Raw genomic sequence first — 22,032 nt, forward strand, 5'->3', positions numbered from 1 at the left:
TTGCGGCGCTTCTAATAAAAGGAGGGCAAACATTGCACTCGACATTCACGATTTCGATTCCTGTCACTCACATCTCAATGTGTGAAATCCCACTTGACTCCAAAGTTGCCTGTCAAATTCAGTCAGCAAGCATTATAATTGTGGACGAAGCTCCAATGATGCACCTCCACGTTTATGCGACGATCGATCAGTCTATTTGAGATGTGATGAAGATTATCAATGCAAGTTTGGAAAGTGTTCCTTTTGAGGATAAGGTCGTCGTGACGGGAGCCGACTTCAGAAAAATGCTTCCAGTCATATAAAAAGGCTCACGCTCAATGATCGTATGTTCGTCCCTCAACCGAAGTAATGTATGGCGCAACTGATCTGTTTTTCGCCTCGAACCAATGTTCACATTTTCCCGACCAACAAGCGTGGAATGATTTCTTACTTGACGTCAAAGAAGGACGTGTTGGCCCTGATGTCCATCTTCCAGCTGAGATTCAGCACGTCCCCTCTCTGCTTGATCCGGGTGCCCAGGTTTATGGCACCTTTGAAGATGGCACAACTCAGTTGATAGCAATGACGATTTTGATGCTTCTAAACGATGATGTGGTCAAGGTCAACAACATGGGGCTTGACGTCTTTCCAGGTGAATTGATGGAGTACTACAGCATCAAGGAAATTCTTCCTAGCGAAGTTGACAATGAATCCCTCTACCCAATCGAGTTCTTGAACACGATTGATGATGCGACAATGCCACTCCACAAGCTCCCACTGAAGATCAGATGCATGGTGATCCTTCTCCAAAACTTGAACATACTGCAAGGTGTATGTAATGGGACCAGGCTTCTAGTGGACGGCTTTTTCCAGATAATGCTCTAAGCCAGATTTTCAGACAAGGAAATTTCTACAGTGAAGTCCATCTACCATGGATTGCACTATACACGTCTCACTCGAGGCTTCGGTTTGATTCAAGTGCCTTCAATTCCCAATTCGACTCACCTTTGTGATGACGATTAACAAATCATCCCAAGGTAAGAGTCTCGACACAGTGGCGTTATATCTACTGAACCCACTTTTCACTCACAGCCAACTCCACATTGCTCTCTCAAGGACGTGGATCGCTCAAGGAGTAATCGTGTTCTGCGATGGCTGTGCGACCCGACTGACTATGACTAACATTGTTTATAGAGAGGTTTTCAAATAGGAGATCTCAGGTAGGAGGTAGTAGAAGAAGAGCTTCTATGTTCTCAAGTACGCCCTCGAACTCTCTCACTCCCTTATCATCACTGAAATCCTCCAAAACTAACATCCCTTTAATTTCAGCTTCTAGGAAGCCGTTCCGTTATCCGCGCTTCCTTGAACCAATCATCATCATCATGATCATCATCATCATCATCATATTCGTCGTCAGGGCAGCAGATGCACCCTATTAAAGAGGGCTAGGATGAGGAGTTCTTCATCGCGATGACGCGGTAGATGGTGGGAATCCTTCTGATCGTATGCTTGAGAGGAAACATCCAAGAAGGATCTCCGAAATTTGAGCTTCTCCACCATCGCAATGCGGCACCATGGGCTTCATGGGTAACAAGGCAAGCAACTTCTCCATGGGAATTCCCCCTCCTCTCTCTTTCTCTCTAAAATCTCATATTTCCCTACAAGGGCGCTATCTCCGTTAGCTTCTTCCTTCCAAAAAAATAGCTTCTGCTTCGTCTGCTGCCATTTGTTGTCCATTGGGGCCACCGAAGATGAGCGACAGTGCAACTGCGTCGCCGCCAAGACACTAGGTGCATCTTCATATTGAATTATCAAGATCCTCTCTCGGCCCGCCTTCCTCCGTTGGCGGCCAAGGAAAATCCTCTACCATGAGTGAGAAACATTCGCCAAATCAAGACAAACTACAAACGATACAAGTCATAGTATTATAGGTTGATTTTTTTCGAATAATTTTTGTTATCGTGGCAGCCAAATATTTCCTTTTGTGGGATCTGAATTAGAGAGTTTTGCTTTATGTGCCCTCGGCGAGAAGCTTGAAGGCGAAGAAGGAATGGGTGACGTTGTTGTAAAGGGACCAAGTGAGGGGTGTTTCGTCACTCGTCGTCAATGCTACCCCCGGCATGTAACCCAAACAAGACAGCCTTTATTTGTTTTCTTCTACGTTGTCCGTCTATGAGCTTTAGTTCTGTGTGGTTCGTCTGAGTGGCTGAAGATGGGATTTTTTTATTCTCTCCCATGATGATAATGGCCATGCTTTCTTTCTCTTCTCTCTCTATACAGGTTTATCCTTTTTGTTGATTTTTGAAGTTTTTCAAAATCTGGCGATTATTTATTTTTAACATTTATGATTTAAAGAATTCAAGATACTATTTTATTCTCTCCCATGATAAGGACGGCCCTGCTTTCTCTCTCTTTGGTCTCTACCCCAAACAAGCATTGAGAGCGGGCCCCTCTAATAAAATTAAAACATCTTAGAGAGAGAGAGAGAGCGAGAGAGAGAGAGAGAAAGAGAGACCCATCGTGAGAATGGAGAGAGAGAGAGAGAGTATTTCATTGCGATTGCATTCAAGGCACAATTGTTTCGTGAAATGGACATACTATTCCATTTTTATCTGGTCGGCAAAGGGTGCTCCAGTAATACATATCAACAATGACAAAAAGATTAACGTGACCACAATCTGGACAACTTTTACGGTGGATGACCAATCTTATCCACAGTTGCCATCTATTTCAATAATGGTTGTAAATACCTTAAGTAGTCATTGACTTTAAGGGAGTGGAATCAATGTTTTTGGTTTGTACGCAAGTGAAGCGCGAGAAATAAGAATTCCTATTAATTAATACATTATGGCGTTCTAAAATAGCTGTTCTATATCCTTTTGTCGGTAGGCTCCCCCTTCCCTCTTCCATCTGTTCTTCCTCTTGATGCCAATTGGGTCGTCTCAGGCAGAGAGAGAGGCCAATGGATAGAAAGCTCTTGTGGAGAGAGAGAGACCGAGAAAAAGATAGAGGTCTTGTAGATGGAGGAAGAGAAACAGAATGAGAGAAGGTGCGAGTCAGAGGACACAGAGAGCCAGAAAGCGAGAGCGAGGGAGGGTGTGAGAAAGAGAGAGGGGGGGAAAGAGTTATAAAGAGAGACATAAAGAGAAAGTGATGCGAAATGGTTCCCTCTCTCTTCTCTCTCTTCTTCTCTCGTTTCTTTTTCTTTTCTTTTCTTCCCCCGTAACTTTCTTTTTCTCTCTCCGTTCTCAACTACTTTCTTTGACTTTTCTTCTCCACTTCTTCTCTTTCTTACTGTCGCATATCACCTTCTTAACTGCCCACTATTGTTGACCATTCCACCATACTCTTCCCTCTTTAACTCTCTTTCTCTTTCTCCCTCTCTCTCTCTCTCCCTCTCTCTCCCTCCCTCTCTCTCTCCCTCTCTCTCTCCCCCCCTCTCTCTCGCCCTCTCTCTCTCCCTCTCTTTCTCCCTCTCTCTCTCCCCCCCTCTCTCTCGCCCTCTCTCTCTCCCTCTCTTTCTCCCTCTCTCTCTCCCCCTCTCTCTCTCTCTTTCTCCCTCTCTCTCTCTCCCTCTCTCTCTCTATCTCGCTCTCTCTCTCTCTATCTCTATATCTCTCTCTCTCTCTTCTGTACAACTTCTGAATTAACTTTTCTCCAACGTCTCTCCCTCACCTGTAATAAATATCTTATTGGGTTAATAGCACGGTACATCCCAAACCGTGTCCAAAGTCTGCGAGTTAACCTTAGCTTTTTTTTGCCACGGTATATCCCAAACTCACTAAGTCATCTGCGATATATCCTGGTGATGATGTGGAGTCCATCGTGGCTGCCAGGTGGATCTCCGGCCAGATTTTGACCTGGCGGAACCCACCTGGCAGCCACGCTGGATTCCACGTCATCACTGGGATATGTCGACCTGCTAAGGGTTTTTCGATAAGAGAGAGAGAGGCAGGCTAGAGAGAGAGGGGTTCTAGAGAGGGAAAGAGAGGTTTTCTAGAGAGAGAGGCGTTGTTCTCTAGAACACCTCTCTTTCTCTCTTTAGAACACCTATCTTTCTCTCTCTAGAACCTGTCTCTCCTATCTCTAGAACACCTCTCTTCCTCTCTCTAGAACCTGTCAAGGGTTTTTCGATAAGAGAGAGAGAGAGAGGCATTCTAGAGAGAAAGAGAGAGAGAGGCGTGCAAGAGAGAGAGTGAGAGAAGGAGAGAGAGAGGTTCTAGAGAGAAAGAGAGAGAGAGAGAGAGGCATGCAAGAGAGAGAGTGAGAGAAGGAGAGAGAGAGAGGTTCTAGAGAGAGAAGAGAGGTGCTCTAGAGAGAGAGGCATTGTTCTCTAGAACACCTCTCTTTCTCTCTCTAAAATGTCTCTCTCCTCTCTCTCCTTCTCTCTCTCTAGAATGCCTCTCTCTCTCTTATGGGAAAACCCTTGGCAGGTCGACATATCCCGGTGATGTAGAATCCAGCGTGGCTGCCAGGTGGGTTCTGCCAGGTCAAAATCTGGCCGGAGATCCACCTGGCAGCCACGATGAACTCCACGTCATCACCTGGCAGTAAAGGTATATGACTCATGACTCATAAGGGAGCGCGATCCATGTTTTTGGTCCACGAGCAGGTAAACGTGGGGGAAAGGATGCCTATAAAATTAATGCTTGCTTGTGTTCTATATCAGCTGTTCGCTATCCTTCTGTGACAACATACATCTTTTCCTCTTACATCCGTTCTTCCTCTTGATGACCATGGGATCTCCATGGGCAATCATTTTGGTGCTCGTCTGCTCGCTGTCCTCTGCTCTGGGGAAGACAATAGTGACCATGCTTCCGGGGTTCAACGGTACCCTTCCTTTTGAAATATGGAAACGGGGTACGAAGTTCAATGAAATTATCTAATCTTCATGCCATTTTCAAACTGATGCCATTATGAATTTGCATAATTTGATAATAGGTACGTTGCGGTGGACGAATTGAAGGAAGTAAATCTGTTCTACTACTTTGTCAAGTCCGAAAGAAGCCCTGCCGTCGATCCGCTCATTTTCTGGATGACTGGAGGCCCCGGCTGCACAGGCCTCAGTGCACTGGAAAGAATGGGTCAAGCAACGGTTTCTTCTTTGTCATAAATCGCGTGGTTTTGATATTTTCTCACGAAATGATCTTGTTTCGTAGGTCCTCTACTGTTCGATGCTGATAATTATGAGTCCTTGAAGCTCCCAACTTTGAGCTATCGTAGTGTCTCGTTTTCAAAGGTATCGTAAGACTCTTCATCTTTCTGCGTGTAGGCTTGTAGAGAGCTGAGCAGAAGATCCAAAAGAAATATGGAGAAAGGACGACGGTAAAGAAAGGGACTGCCGCACAGCTTTTCACCGTGACGTTTTCCAGATGCATATTCATCAAGTCATTGCACTAGCTATTTATTGGAGCAATCTCCAGACATAAACCTTACCAAGTAATAATTCCCATTTTTTAACAGATTAGCAACATCATATTCATCGACTCGCCCGCAGGCGCTGGATATTCCTACTCCAAGGCGGACGAGAAAAATGAATGGTCGGACACCAAAGCAGCCAGCCATCTGAACGCGTTTATCAGGAAGGTTTTCCCCCGAGATCAAACCATCTCCATTTTATTCTGGGTTCTAAACTATGTTCTTATGCAGTGGCTGTTGGATCATCCCGAGTATAATTCCAATCACTTTTATATCGCGGGCGACTCGTACGGAGGGAAGATGACGCCCCTCGTTGTCGATTTAGTGATCAAAGGTAGAGCATATCTCGTTTGGTTCCAACTAGTTGAGACCATAACGTTTAAGTCTATTTTCCAGGAAACGAGGTGGGAGAAGAGCCCTTCGTCAATCTCAAAGTGGGTAAAATCAGAACAGTAATACTTCATCGGCTGGTCAGTTGTAAGGGTGCTCATGAATTCAACATTTCAGGGATACATAGCCGGTAACCCTGTCACCTCCGATAGCCGTTTCGACGTTGGATGGAGAGTTCTATTTTATCATGGAATGGGGCTGATATCGGACGAGCAGTTCAGGGTAAACTAGAGTTTGCATGATTATGAATCGCTATTATTTTATATATCATAGTCATTCCGTCCATGTCCCTTCTATGTTCATAGGCTGCCGCGGATAACTGCGGTTAGGATTTTGCTACTCCGCAAAACGCTGACTGCCGGAAGTGCCTTGATGAAGTTCAAAATGTCTGAGGATATTTCGCTCCCAGTGCCTATTATGAATAGATAGAGATTCAATCCTCTGATTAGCCTCTCTTAAACGCAGATGTTAGCTGGACTGAATAGTAGAGATATTCTAGAACCTAATTGTGACTTGGAGTCGGTAGAGTTTGGGCGGCCATCTTCCGGAGGAAGAAGTCTGAGAGCCCAAGGCAGAAACCATGTCTCTTTGCCTCTTTCCGTGCACGAAGGATGCCCGGTAAATCATTTTCTTGCATGTGTTATCCTCTGACTTCTCTTGAACACGAGATTTACCCTGGTCATTAAATGAATAACGATTCTACAGGATTACAAGTTCTTGCCGATCAAACTCTGGGCAGAAAATAATGCCGTTCGAGAAGCACTTGGGGTGTCCAAGGTTTGAATGCAAAGAGTTGAATGAAGCATGTCAAGCAGAAAAGACGTCTAAATGTTGTTGCCGCAATCTTTTGAGCAGGAATGCACCGGTGGCTTTAACAGATGCCGCTACTATCTGAAGAACAAATACATACAAGATATTCCCAGTGCAATTCTGTATCATCTGAGTGTCACCGCGAGGGGCTTTCCATCTCTCGTATACAGGTAAATCCTCATTTAATTAACCCTTTCGTTTCCCTGGCCCCGTTTAATCACCCATTTAATTTCCTTAGCGGTGACCATGATCCACTCATAAACTTCCGGGGCACAAAGCATGGATAAGATCCTTCAACTTCTCCATCATTGACAATTGGCGGCCATGGTTGGTTGAAGGCCAAGTTGCAGGGTCAGCGCTTGAAATCAGTCCTCGTCTCTATTTTCATGTCTAGCGATGTTCTATTGCAGAGATGTTTTAATTTGAAATAATATTTCAGATTTACGAGGACATACGCAAATAATCTGACGTTTGCGACGGTCAAGGTGAGACTCTGTACCGTTTAATTATCATTGGATAAGAAAATTTCAGATTTTAATTTCGGAACTACGTTCCTAATCTCAGGGTTCTGGGCACGTAGCTATCAAGCACAAACTGAAAGAATGTGTGGCCTTGTTTGAACGATGGACTGGGAGGAAGCGACTTTGATGGACGTCAAGTTCTTCAAATTCTTCATCCCTTTGTCGGTGATTCGGGTATCCAATTCTCGGAAGATAAAAGTTTCCCAAATGGTTGATTGAAATAATGTGGAATCTGATTTAGGGGCTTTCCTGACCTTTTTCACGAAATACCTTACAGTGAGGTGAGAAGGCCATTTCTCAACACGGATCTCTATGGATGAATGATATCATCTGATTCATACAAACAAAGGATATCTGGAACTAAAATAATTTGATATGAACTATAATTGATTAATTCTAAGATATAATAATAACATAAACAATGATAATTACTTAAGCACGGTAAATATACCCCGGAATTCGGATTATTTTACAGGATTTTGTTTGAATTTTAAAATAAATTTGGTAAATAAATGACTCCATGAGGCTATCTTATTCTTTAATATCCTTATCCACCTCGGAACAACGAGTTTACCAAATAAAATTTGAAAGGGAAATTAAAATATAGATTTGATGGTCCACACGCGATCCTATCATCTGAATTTTTAATACTCGTTGTACACGCGAAAATAAATCTGCATTTTGTAGCAGACTGGAAGTGAAATTGATTTAGAATTGTACTCACTCTTTGGGCCACATGCATCCCTTTGATCGTCAGTGGTCGGAGCTCCTCAAACTCTTTGCCGTTGATTAGTGCCCATCTGCTAGTGACAATAAAAAATTGAACGTCGTGATCGTAGATTGTACAGTTTCTTAGGTCTTTGGGCATAGATGTCTGCCCAGAATTTGCCTTCGATTGTTTAGATGATGGCCAAGAATTATATAAGAATTTGATGGGCCATCCAAGTCTTTCTCTCTGAATCTTTACCTTCTCGCCAACATCGAGCGACATGCAGCATGGTGAAGCAAGAGTGAAGGATGGCAGAGACGAGGTTGGATATGAAGGGTGGGATAACATGATCAAGATATCTAGAAATGGGAGACACGCATAAAGAGATTGGGATTGGGAGAGAAATAGCGAGAGATTGAAAGATTGGGATTAACAGAGAGTGAGAGAGAAGGATAATAATTGACAGAGGTATTAAGGGATCCGGATTGAGAGAGAAAGATACAGAGAGATTCTGAAGCGAGAGTGCTCTTGCAGAGAAAGAAAGCGAGATTGAAAGATTGGGATTGACATATAAAGATGGAAAGAGGTACAATAATTGACAGAGGTATGAAGGGATCCGGATTGAGAGAGAAAGATTCAGATAGATTCTGAAGTGAGAGTGCTCGTGCAGATGAAGAAAGAGAGATTGGAAGACTGAGATTGACAGAGAGATAGAAAGAGGAATAATAATTGAAAGAGGTATTAATGGATCCTGTTAGATTAATTTCTTAATCTATGGACAATTATATATATGTATGTATATAGTTGCATATTGTTAAGCTATCAGTTATAAATCCCACTTTATATGTGATTCACTTAATGACGGGATTAAGACATTTATAACAATGAGTGTGGTAATTAATTGTGTAGAGGCTAAGCATGTCTTAATTATAATGATGGGATTAATTAAGATAGGCTTAAGAGGCTTAAGTATCTCCTCTTCCTATAAATAGGGGCCAGGTCCTTGGGTCAAATGGCAATTGACTTTTCTCCTGAGCATCCCATTACTCAAAGATACTTCAGGAAGTCATCCGATATTGATCCAAAAGGCCTCCCCTCAAGCATGTTCTATTCAACTAGAGAAGACGCGATGGATCGAGGTATGTTTTACATTGATTTACATTCATGTACGATCTTCATCATCCTTGAGAATCGATGCAAGACTCCTGCGGATATAACAAGTGGTATCAGAGCTTACTTGCATATGTTCTTAAGGGATGAACAAATTTTTATCGTATGTGTTGCATGTTCATATTCATGTAAAACTCGTTCATACATTCAGATTTGATATTTATGATTATTGTCATTAGTAAGATGAGATAAAATTTTCCATACTTACATTTTGAGAATGATGACAAATGCATGATTCTTCATCTTGTTCTTCGAACTTTGTTCTTCAAGAACAGATATGTTCTTCAAGCTTTATTCTTTATCTTGCCCTTTAGAAAGAACTGTAAAAGTTCTACTTTTTTTTTTTTTTTCATGATCCAGTGATCCGCCTGGGAGGCGGTTGACCACCCAAAGGCGGTCACCACCCTGAGGCGGTGACCCGTCCGGGAGGCGGTTGACCGCCCAAAGGCGGTCGGCCTCTGAGGCGGTTTACCGCCATAAGGCGGTCGGCCCTGAGGCAATGACCGCCCGTGAGGCGGTCACCCTCTAGAGGCGGTGACCGCTCTTGAGGCGGTAACTTACCGCCTCAAGGGCGGGGCCATTAAGGCCCCGTAGGGAGCCCTAACGGGCAGCCCATTTCGGGCCGCCCAGGGCCCCCCCGGGATCCCTAACGGGCGGCCCGATGCAGATGAAGAAAACCTAGGGGCATGGGAAAGATCAAATCGGTTAAGTTTGATGACAATGCAACGTGTTGTGCCTGAATCTTATCAGCCAGATCTTATTCGAGAAGACATCACAGCAACAGAATTTATGGCAGAAATTGAACAGAAGTTTGCAACTCATGAAGAATCTGAAATTCATGAACTATTACACAAGTTAATTTCCATGAAATTTCATGAAAAGGGTCACATTAGAGAACATGTTTTGGAAATGTCTGCTATAGCTACTAAAATCGGACAATTGGGCATGGATGTATCTGAAAAGATGCTCATGCACCTTGTGCTATATTCACTTCCTGCACCATATAAGCAATTGAAATTGGCATACAAGGTTCAGCGTGAAAAGATGAGTCTCAATGATTTCATTTTGCTATGTGCTCAAGGACAGCAACAACTAATTACAAAGCGTCATGAAAGCGCAAATTTGACAACAAATGCAAAGAGGAAAATCAAGAAGCGGCCAAAACCAAAGCAAGCTAAAAATAGGCCACACCATAAGAAGCAACAGAAGCAGGACAAAGTTGTGACTTGTTTCCATTGCAGAAAGAGTGGGCATGTTAAAAAGAATTTCCCTAAGTTTCATGCTTGGCGAGAAAAGAAAGGGTTGCCTCCATTGCCGGAAACCGAGTGCCATTGAAAGCTTCATTTACACCGGGAATGGCAATTCAGCAGAAGTGGTGGCAATAGGGACGTTTAGGTTGCACTTAAAGTATGGATGTTGTTTAGACTTGATAGAGACTTTTGTTGTACCGTCTTTTAGACGTAATTTAATTTCTGTATCTGTTTTGGACAAATTCAGTTATACTTGTCTATTCGGAAATAGTAAAGTTAGTCTCTTTTATGAATCAAGTCTACTCGGCACCGGCTCTTTATCAAGTGATAGCAACCTTTATATACTTGATATGAACGTCCCATCCAATGAAATTTTCCATACTAGTGTAAAAGGGGCCAAGAGGAAGTTAACGAATAAGAATTCCATTTCATTATGGCACAAAAGACTTGGGCATATTTCTCATAAGAGAATCGATCGCCTTGTGTCATATGGTATTCTGGATCCCTTTGATGACAAGAATCTCCACACTTGCATCAAGTGTATTAAGGGAAAACAAACAAAACCTAAGGGGAAAGGGGCCATTCGAGCTTCAGATGTTTTGGAATTGATCCATACAGATATATGTGGACCATTTCCTACCGCAACTAGAAATGGTCAATGCTACTTTATTACTTTCACAGATGATTATTCTCGATACGGCCACCTATATCTCATTCATGAGAAATCAGAATCTCTTGAAATGTTTCAGAAATATAAAGCTGAAGTTGAAAATCAGCTAAATAAGCGAATTAAGACCATAAAATCCGATCGTGGAGGAGAATTTTATGGCCGATATGATGGTTCAGGTGAACGATATCAGGCCCTTTTGCTAAATATCTATCAGAATGTGGTATTGTTCCTCAATACACCATGCCAGGTTCACCCCACATGAATGGTGTTGCCGAAAGGCGAAATAGAACACTCCAAGATATGGTTAGATGTATGCTTGCAGAATCGCCTTTTCCAATGAACCTCTGGGGTGAAGCACTCAAGACGGCTGCATATTTACTTAATCGGATTCCAACAAAGGCAACTAAGAAAACTCCATATGAGCTTTAGACAACTCGCAAACCAAGTTTGAAACATTTACACATTTGGGGTTGTCGAGCAAAAGCACGACCCTTATTGCCTAATGAACAGAAGCTTGACTCCAGAACTATCACTTGCTATTTTATTGGATATTCTGAAATATCTAGAGGTTTTTAATTTTACGACCCCACTACTAAAACCATTTTTGAGACGGAAAATGCTCATTTCTTTGAGGATGTTGAGTTTGCAAGGGGAGATAAAGTTCATGACATTGTCTTTAAGGAAGAATTAGAGGATGCCCCTTTAGTTATTGTTGATGACCAAGAAGATGAATTAATCACGCTTGGCCCATCAACAAAGGCACCACTAATTCAACATAATGCTTCATGCTCCTCTATTCTAGTTAAACAAACATCACAACCTCAAATACAAGTGCCCTTAAGAAGATCCACTAGAGAAAGAAAATCTGTAATTCCGGATGACTATATTGTTTTTCTCCAGGAACATGAGGCTGATTTTGAGATCATGGAAGATGATCCTCTTAATATAAAACAGGCCATGCAGAATTTTAACTCTCAAAGGTGGATAGATGCCATGAACGAAGAAATAAAATCTATGGTTGACAATGACGTTTGGGATCTTGTCCCATTACCCGAAGGTAAGAAGCCCATTGGCTGCAAATGGATATTTAAAACCAAAAGGGATTCAAAGGGTAATATGGAAAGATATAAAGCACGTCTTGTTGCCAAAGGTTTTACTCAACGAGAAGGCATAGATTATAATGAGACTTTCTCTCCAGTTTCATCGAAAGACTCCTTTAGAATTATAATGGCACTTGTAGCGCATTTTAATCTTGAACTACACCAGATGGATGTCAAGACTGCGTTTCTTAACGGAGACATTAATGAAACCATATATATGGTTCAACCAGAAAAATTTGATATCGGAGATCCAAAGTCAATGGTCTGCAAATTAAAGAAGTCGATCTATGGTCTAAAGCAAGCTTCTCGTTAATGGTATCAAAAATTTCATCGAATTATTGTCTCTTTCGGTTTAGAGGCAAATTTAGCAGATGAATGTGTGTACCATAAGTTTAGTAGGAGTAAATACATATTTCTCGGCCTATATGTCGATGACATATTACTTGCCACAAACGATACAAACCTACTTCATGACACGAAGAAATTTCTGTCGAGTCATTTTGAGATGAAGGATCTCGGTGAAGCCTCATATGTATTGGGCATTCAGATATATCGTGATCGCTCTCAAAATATCTTAGGTTTGTCTCAAAAGGGATATGTTGAAAAAATCCTTAAACGATATGGCATGGAAGATTGTAAACCTCTAGACACTCCTATTGCTAAAGGAGACAAGTTCAGTCTTGATCAGTGTCCGAAGAACAATTTTGAAAGCCAGGAAATGCAAAAGATTCCTTATGCATCAGCTGTTGGGAGTCTTATGTATGCACAAGTTTGTACACGCCCAGATATTGCTCATGTTGTTGGTGTACTTGGCCGATATTTAAGTAATCCAGGTATGGATCATTGGAAAGCAACCAAGAGAGTCATGTGATACCTTTAGAGAACAAAAGGACATATGCTCACATACAAGAAATCAGATCAATTGGAGATCATTGGGTATTCCGATTCTGATTTTGCTAGATGCGTTGACAGCAGAAAGTCTACTTCAGGCTATATTTTTCTGTTAGCAGGAGGAGCTATATCGTGGAAAAGTGCGAAACAAGCATTGATAGCATCTTCTACTATGGCAGCAGAATATATAGCATGCTATGAAGCATCAAATCAAGGCAATTGGCTGAAGAATTTTGTCACAAGCTTGAGAATCGTTGATGGCATTGAAAGACCGCTAAAGCTCTATTGTGATAATCAGTCAGCCGTTATGTTTGAAAATAACAACAGGAGCTTAACAAAGTCAAAGCACATTGACATAAAGTTCCTTGTTGTGAAAGAAAAAGTTCAAACAGGGCAGTTGTCTATTGAGCATATTGGGACAAACTCAATGGTAGCAGATCCACTTACAAAAGGACTGCCGCCAAAGGTCTTTCATGAGCATGTTGCTCATATGGGTTTAATACCTCATGAGGATATGTAATTCAGTGGGAGTTTGTATTTTGATGTTCATTCAGTAATAGACACACTATGGAGTTTCTTTTCATGCATGAGTAATCTCCTAAATTTAAGTATGTCTGAACAAACTTCAGTTGATCTCCATGCAGAATCTGGAGGACTAAGTTGGAAATGTACACGTATAAATCACTTGTTGTGTAATTTCCATGCTACACATCCACACATGATCTATGTCATTCATTGAATTGGTGTATGTGATCATTGTTTGGGTTTAGTTACAATTACTGTAACAAAAACCCCTTGGTTCTATGCCAGTTTGTGATGGATGATAAGCTCAAAAATTATGTTTATATATGTTGTTATTTAGGGGTTTTTTTGGGCTTAATCACTAAATTTATATATCCCTTAATGAATTGAGTAAGGGGTCGAACCCTAGCGAGGCGATAGGAAATAATCAATTTTCTTTTGATTAGGGTTTTGAACTTGAAATCTAAATGAATAGATGTTTTAATTTCTTTTTCAAATGCTAATACTTGTAAATCTGAACTAACATTCTCTCCGTTGAACTTAAGTGATTTTAGTGATTCTCTGTTATTAAATAACAGAGATATAAAACCACTTAAGTTTATCTTTATATTTGATTTTAAATCCTTAGTCGATTATAATTGAAATCAATGTCTAAATGCATTTAACTGTATAGTTTTATTTCTTTAGTTTGTTTTATTTCTCGGATGGTGTTTTACTAATTTTTTAAAGAATCAGAAAACTAGGTTTAATGCTAGTTTTAAGAGTATTTTTATTATAATTTTATTTTATCAAAATTAATATGAAATTGTAATTATGTCCTAAAATTGCAAATCGTGAATATAACTCACGATTTGCTTATTGAAGAAGAACGAGATCGTGAATCGAATTCATGATTTCATGCGAATCAAAGGACAGATAGGATTCGAAATCGGAATTTTATAATCAACTAAGACAATGATTTTAAAAACGAACTAAAATCTATGAAATTAAACGACTAAAATCAGAAATAAAAAAAGAACGGCGAACGTGAACGAAAATGCAAAATTGAGAAAATTTAGCACGAATTACAGTTTAAAAATCAAGCAGACAGTGGCCTAGAGGTACCAGGAATTATTTAGACTCGCTTCGAACGAATTCCGCGCAACAAAGTCCCCGATCTCCATGAGTTTTTGCTTGAATTGGTCGGAAGATTGCGGCTACGGATCAGCGAAATTCCTGTCGAAATTGATCTTCAAATCGCTCTTGGCTGATTCTTGAGTCTTCAAGGAGGCTAGGCGATTGTTCCTTGACCTTAACAAATCAAGAATGAGTCAGAAAATTCGTTTTCTGGCCTTTTATCGTCGTGGAATCGGAAGAACAGCTCTTCCGATTCCGTTAGCATTTTCATCATTTTTGCGTTGTACACTGAGCGTACAACGCGATGCAATTGGCTCTTAAAGCCTTCGCGTATCTTTCACTCGTGCGCGACACGCACGAAATCACGTGCGTGCGTGTCGCGCACCAAAGGCGCTAATGGGCATTCTGATTCGCCGACGCCCCGCTGCGTGCGGTGCGTTATTCCGTGTGTTCTGCAGGTGTTAAAAGAAGAAATTAGTACTCAAACCGGCCCTTAGTGGGCCGGTTTTAATAAAAAATATTTATTTATATTTTTTATTAAAAGAACACATATAGTAAATTGTAAAAATCATTTCTAAATGCATGATAAAAACTAATTATTCATTTATAAAAGACTTTAATTTTTAGCTTCTCTTTATTTATAGAACTAGGTCAATTACAATCATTTAAATTGTTCCAATCATCATTTTAAATCATTTAAATGTGTAAATTGACCTAAATATTGATTAAAGTTATTATTTAACTTGAAATTCAAGAAGTTTATTATTTTAACCTAGAATCATGATAACATGCTTGAAAAACTAATGTTCTATGCATGAAAATCCCAAAAATATGATGAAATGTGCACTTATTTTAGCTTCTATTTGGATGTTATCAATGGACGAGATTGGTTGAAATGTCTTAGTAATGATAGCAAAATTTTTGAGCTCCTACAGTGATAATATGCAATATCTCATCAACATATTTATATTGTCCAAGTGGGAGATTATTAGATTAATTTCTTAATCTATGGACAATTATATATATGTATGTATATAATTGCATATTGTTAAGCTATCAGTTATAAATCCCACTTTATATGTGATTCACTTAATGACGGGATTAAGACATTTATAACAATGAGCGTGGTAATTAATTGTGTAGAGGCTAAGCATGTCTTAATTATAATGATGGGATTAATTAAGATAGGCTTAAGAGGCTTAAGTATCTCCTCTTCCTATAAATAGGGGCCAGGTCCTTGGGTCAAATGGCAATTGACTTTTCTCCTGAGCATCCCATTACTCAGAGAGACTTCAGGAAGTCATCCGATATTGATCCAAAAGGCCTCCCCTCAAGCATGTTCTATTCAACTAGAGAAGACGCGATGGATCGAGGTATGTTTTACATTGATTTACATTCATGTACGATCTTCATCATCCTTGAGAATCGATGCAAGACTCCTGCGGATCTAACAGATCCTGTTAAGGAGATAAAGCTGAAGCTTGTTCAAGAGAATACCTAAAGGTCCCGCAACGATCAGTTGCGTTTGGAAACGGACATGAAACGATCTGTTGTTACAACGGAACCACGACGATCCGCTGGGAAAAAGTCTCATCTCGGGACTATAAATAACTCTATACTGCACTTGTCATTGCGGGATTTTCTTACTAAAAAATCTCTCCCAGGGCGGCGGCTCTGCCCGTCGCCCTATCCATCCTCTTATCCCTGTCTATCTTTCTTTCTTTCTATTGTTTCAGCCTAAATGGCTTGATGATGAAGGTCGTGAGATGCCCAATGGTTGGAACAGCCATTGGTCTTGCTAGAGAGGTCGTATAGTGGGAGACTCGGATGATGGACTGCCGCGTAGCATTTGGAAGGTGATCGCACGCTTGACCCACCCGTCAGGAGTCGTTGACCATGGCCATGTTCTAGCGGATGGCGCTCTGTTCAAAGGAGTCGAGCTCGACGCCACTGTAGGAGCACACGTTGATGGCGCTGCCACTGCCAAGGACTCAGCCTCTAGCGTTGGGGATGCTTTCTCAGGAGATGAAGGCCTTGTGCGGGTCGCCGCCCCTCTTGAGAAAGAAGATCGAGAGCCATCTCGCGAATCTTCTGACTGCCATTGGCCTGGACGAGGGTCATGTCCTTGAAGGTGACACGGTCGGAGAGCATCTCCTAGAGGAGGAGGCTGAAGCTGTAGATGTTGACTCCAACGAGAGATGCCGGGGTCCTCGGAGAGCGCCCCAAAGTGGATTTCCTCACAGGCGATGCTGAAGTTGGCAATCTTAGGGATGCCGTTTTCGTCGAAGAAAATGTTCTCGAGTTTGAGGTCGGGGTGAACGTCACCCTGCGAGTGGATGTACTACATGCCGCGGGCAATGCCAGCGCGATGGCGATGACACGGTCAAGGCCAGGGGCTCTTTCTTGAGCTTGTGCAGCACCATTTTCAGCGCCGTCCTCGGCTCACATCCACGTAATGATTGGAGGCTTCACCCATCTCGACCCATAAGACTGCACCCACCTGTTAGCCGAGACAGCATCGAGCCGCTCGAAGCTGTGGAAGAAGGCATCGAGCCGCTCAAAGGGGGAGTGGGTCCAGACCATGAACCTGTAGGGGCTTGGGAACAAAATTCACTACTCATTTGGATGTGCAACACAACATAAGACAGAAAATGAAATGTAAAACTTATTTTTAATTTTCAAACTAGGTACATATATAGGAACTAATGTTCCAACCGACATAAAGTCTTGAAAAAAGTCAACAATACTAACATATCCTCCTTAATGTTGACTCTTTGACTCCTAGATGATCTCTAAATTTCTCAAATCCTCCTTGAGCCAAAGCCTTGGTAAATCCATCTGCAATTTGATCAAGAGATGAACAATGTTTCATAATAATTGCTCCGGCATTGACTTGTTCTCTAATATAATGATGCTTTATATCTATATGTTTGGTTCTTCCATGAAATACTGGATTCTTGGCCATAGCAATTGTTGACATGTTATCACATAACAAAATAAAAGCTTTTTCTTGATCAACACAAAGATCCTTCAAAATCATTTTAAGCCATATTCCATGTTGACTTGCACTTGCTGCAGCTACATACTCAGCTTCTAAAGAAGATAATGCCACTGTCTCTTGCTTCTTTGAACTCCATGAAACAGCTCTTGAGCCGATGAGAAAAACATATCCACTCGTACTCTTTCTTTCATCTCTATCTCCTGCCCAATCACTATCCACATATCCTCTCAGCTGAAGATTAGATGATTGATCATATAGTAATCCATACTCTTTGGTTCCCCATATATATCTCATAATTATTTTCATTGCTCCAAAATGATGGGGAGAAGGATAACTCAAAAATCTTGACACCACACTCACAGATAGCATAATATCTTGTCTTGTATCTGTCAAATACATTAAACTCCCTACCATGCTTCTGTAAAATTGCTCATCGACCAAAGTCATACCATCATTCAAAGTCAACTTTTCATTTGAATTCATAGGAGTAGTACATGACTTGCATGTTATCATATTAAATTTTTTTAACATTTCTGAGGCATACCTTTCTTAAGAGATAAATATTCCCTTTTCATCTTGAAATATTTGAAGACCAAGAAAATGATGAAGTAAACCAAGATCAGTCATCTCAAATTCAGACATCATTAGGTTCTTGAATTCTTGAATAAGAGAATCAGACGATCCCATATAAATCATGTCATCAACATAAATACTCACAATCATAGTATCACCTTTCCTCCTCTTGATGTACAAGGTATGTTCATTTTCACTTCTTTGAAAACCATACTTTATCAAAAAATGATGTAACCTTGCATACCATGCTCTTGGTGCTTGTTTTAAACCATATAAAGCTTTCTTCAACTTGAAAACTTTGTCCTCTTTTCCTTTAACCACAAATCCTTCAGGTTGCATAACATAAACTTCTTCATTCAAAATACCATTGAATGAAGCAGATTTAACATCAAACTACTATACCTTTCATGCCTTTTGAGCTGCAATGGGTAACAAAATTCTTATTCTTTCAAGTCTTGCAACAGGTGAAAATGTTTCAAAATAGTCAATTCCATAATTTTGTGCATAACCTTTGGCTACTAACCCTGCCATATACCCCTGTATACTCCCATCTGTTGCATGCTTGATTTTGTAAACCCATTTTACGCCAATAGTTTTAATTGAAGATGTAAAATCCACAAGCTCCCATGTGTCATTTTATCAATACACTTAATTTCATCTTCCATTACATTCTTCCACTCTTTCTTGCTTTTAGCTTCTTGAAAACTTACTGGTTCATCATGTGACAAAAGTGCAAAAATACTTGTCTCATATAATTCTTTTACCGACTTTGTCTTTCTTTGTGGTGATGGGGATTCATCTTCGATCAGTCGTGATTCAGAATTTCTATCTGAATCAAGGATAGAACCATACTTTCTCCATTTCATTCTTTGTATTTCTGAATTCCTTTCTCCTTGATATGTAAGATTTTCACTCCAATCCCAAAAGCTTTCCTCATCAAAGATAACATCTCTTCTAATAATGACCTTTTTGGTTAAAGTATTATATAATTTGTAACCTTTGCTTTCATTATTGTATCCAACAAAAGTGCATTTTTCACTTTTCTTGTCCAACTTCCCACGTTCACTTTGATCAATTAAAGCATAAGTAATGCATCCAAATACTCTTAAATGACCAACAACTGGTTTCTTTTCATACCAGGCTTCAAAAGGTGTCATATCATTCACGGCTTTCGTAGAATAAATATTTTGAATATAAGTTGCAACAACAACAGCTTCAACCCAAAATTCAGTAGGCAATTTTTTTTCATGCATCATGCTCCTAACAGCTTCAACAAGTGTCATGTTCTTCCTCTGAGCAAATCCATTCTGCTGAGGAGTTTTTCTTACAGTCAATTGTCTACAAATTCCAACTTTTCTGCAATAATCCTCAAATGACTTTGAAAGAAATTCTCCTCCTCTATCTGTACGTAGAATTTTCAAACTATGTCCACACATATTTTCAGCCATTGCTTTGAATTCAATAAATTTATGAAATACCTCTGATTTCTCTTTCAAAAAATAAACCCAGCACATTCCTGAGTAATCATCAACAAACAGTAGGAAATACTTACTTCCACTCAAGGATGAGGTTTTCATAGGACCACATACATCTGCATGAACTAATTCCAAGGGTGCTCTTCCTCTCCATGGATGTTCATTTGAAAATTTTCTCTTTACTTAAAAACTTTAAGTAAACGGTAAGCCATATACAAGCTTTCGTTTACTTAAAAACTTTAATGCTTTGAAATTCAAATGACCAAACCTTTTATGCCATAACCATGTATCATTCCTCTTTTCTAAAATCATTGCATGATTGAGAAACTCTTCTAATTTCACAGGGAATATCCTCTTACCAATGCTGTTAATATATATGACTGGCTTCTCCTTCCTTTGGTTCTGATGAAAACTTTAGCTCTGATACCAATCTGTAGGGGCTTGGGAACAAAACTCACTACTCACTTGGATATGCAACACAACATAACACAGAAAATGAAATGTAAAACTTATTTTTAATTTTCAAACTAGGTACATATATAGGAACTAATATTCCAACCGACATAGTAACCGACATAAAAGTCTTTAGAAAAGCCAACAATACTAACAGAACCGGCCAAGGTGGCTGTCAGAGGCGAGCTTCTACAGGTCGAGGTGGTCAACGTGCAGGACGTCCATGCTGGGGATGTTATGGAAACTCTTGACGAGATTGGTGCTATTGGTGCCATAGACGACGAGTGGAAACTAGCCCTCAATCGGAGATCGATCGGCCATGGCGGAAGATCAGCTACCGGACTACCTCTGGGAGAAGGTATTCTCGCTCCTTCCTGTCTCCTCGTTGATCTCCGCAAGAAATTTCTGTCGACGGTGGAATCACACGTCATCAGATCCGATATCTTCTCCTTGATCTACTCAGCCACAGCATTCTGCCATTTCAATCTCATCGATGACATTATCTTCGTGCTCTTCGCCGATCTTGAGTGCTTGGATCCTTTTGTCACGGCTTTACCAGGCCTCATCCGATCGTTGGATCCCTTTTCCTCTATCTCGATTCTTCGGTAATGGATTCCGCCGCGTTCTTGCTTTGGGAGGGCCGCGGCACAACACGTGGCTGCAGTTGCACATCTTGCCCTTGCCGGAGCAGACAGCACGGCTGTCCTTGACCATGTCAGTGTCAGCAAGGGCACAAACCTTGTGGAGGAGCTTGACAGTGGCGGAGGTCTTCTCAACAGCCTCGACGAAGTCGGAGACGATATGGTTGACTTCTTCCTCAAATCAATCAGAGAGAGTAGAGAAGTAACCTGAAAGGAACCCATAAACAAATTCAGGATGGCCAAAGAATGCTATAATCTGCTTTTCCTCGATGCCGTGACCAACCAAAATGCTTCTTCTTGAAAGAAAACTGATATTCCCGCTGATGCTGGGAAAATTACTGCCAATGAAGAAAGGACTCATTCTAGGCGTGTAAAAGAACTCGTTGGCATACCTTGGTTGTGCCTAGGCAACATAGCCATAGGATCTTGAGCATTGCCGCAAGGCATATGGCTTTGATACCATGTTAAGAAATGTGAGATGCCCCGTAACCAATAAGATAGAAATAGAGAAGAAAAGAGAAGAAGAAGAGAGAAGGGGCATCTCACGATCTTCATCATCAAGCCATTTAGGCTGAAACAGCAGAAAGAAAGAGAGATAGACAGGGATAATAGGATGGACAGGGCGACGGGTGGAGCCGCCGCCCTGGGAGACATATTTGAGTAAGAAAATCCTGCAATGACAAGTGCAGTACAGAGTTATTTATAGTCTCTAAATGAGACTGTTTCCCAACGGATCGTCGTGGTGCCGTTGTAACAACAGATCGTTTCATGTTCATTTCCAAACGCAATTGATCGTGGCGGGACCTTCAGGTATTCTCTTGAACAAGCTTCAACTTTATCTCCTTAACAGATCCGAACAGAGAGAGAGGAAAATACAGAGCTATTCTGTAGCGAGAGATCTCTTGCAGAGAGAAAGCTATTGTAGAAAGATAGAGATATACAACGAGGTTTTATAGAAAGGAGAGAGAGAGTGCGAGAAAGAGCAAGAGAGAGAGGGAGAGAGGGAGAGAGTGAGCGTGATACAGAGCCAAAAAGTGACAGATAGAGATTTTGTAGAGAGAGAGAGTGTGTGTGTCAGTGTCTCAGTGAGAGAGATCTTTTAGAGAGAGAGTAAGCGCGTGCGAAAGATATTGTTGAGAAAGAGAGAGTAAGAGCGACGGAGAGATCTTCTTAGGAGAGAGAGTGCAACGGCGAATAGATATCTTCTAGAGAAAGAGACACTGGAGAGAAACCGATACCGACCAAGAGCGAAAGAGATAGAGAGATAAAGAACATGTTGCATGAGTCTATCGTGTCCTTCGCCCGCCGTCAGTCATCTGTATGCCAAAAAAAACTTATCCGTA

The 22,032-nt window shown here is 40.9% G+C and overlaps 1 protein-coding gene, 1 long non-coding RNA gene and 1 pseudogene across 2 annotated transcripts; 2 read left to right on the plus strand and 1 right to left on the minus strand.

Moving 5' to 3' along the window:
- Positions 1–348: 348 nt before the first annotated feature.
- LOC144711386 (uncharacterized) lies at positions 349–864 on the plus strand. The gene has a single exon (XM_078585374.1). It carries the CDS (start codon positions 349–351, stop codon positions 862–864), a length of 516 nt encoding a protein of 171 aa, XP_078441500.1.
- Positions 865–4,726: 3,862 nt separating this feature from the next.
- On the plus strand, positions 4,727–7,245 carry LOC144711387 (serine carboxypeptidase-like 11; annotated as a pseudogene).
- Positions 7,246–9,822: 2,577 nt separating this feature from the next.
- LOC144711432 (uncharacterized) lies at positions 9,823–14,955 on the minus strand. Its single transcript, XR_013583545.1, has 2 exons — positions 14,535–14,955; positions 9,823–9,991 (listed from the first exon to the last, which is right to left on the minus strand). It is a non-coding gene; the product is annotated as an uncharacterized LOC144711432 (long non-coding RNA).
- Between the last annotated feature and the right edge of the window lie 7,077 nt (positions 14,956–22,032).

This window comes from Wolffia australiana, chromosome 13 (assembly GCF_029677425.1).
Source record: "Wolffia australiana isolate 7733 chromosome 13, ASM2967742v1".
In the NCBI taxonomy this organism is placed as follows: Eukaryota; Viridiplantae; Streptophyta; class Magnoliopsida; order Alismatales; family Araceae; genus Wolffia; species Wolffia australiana.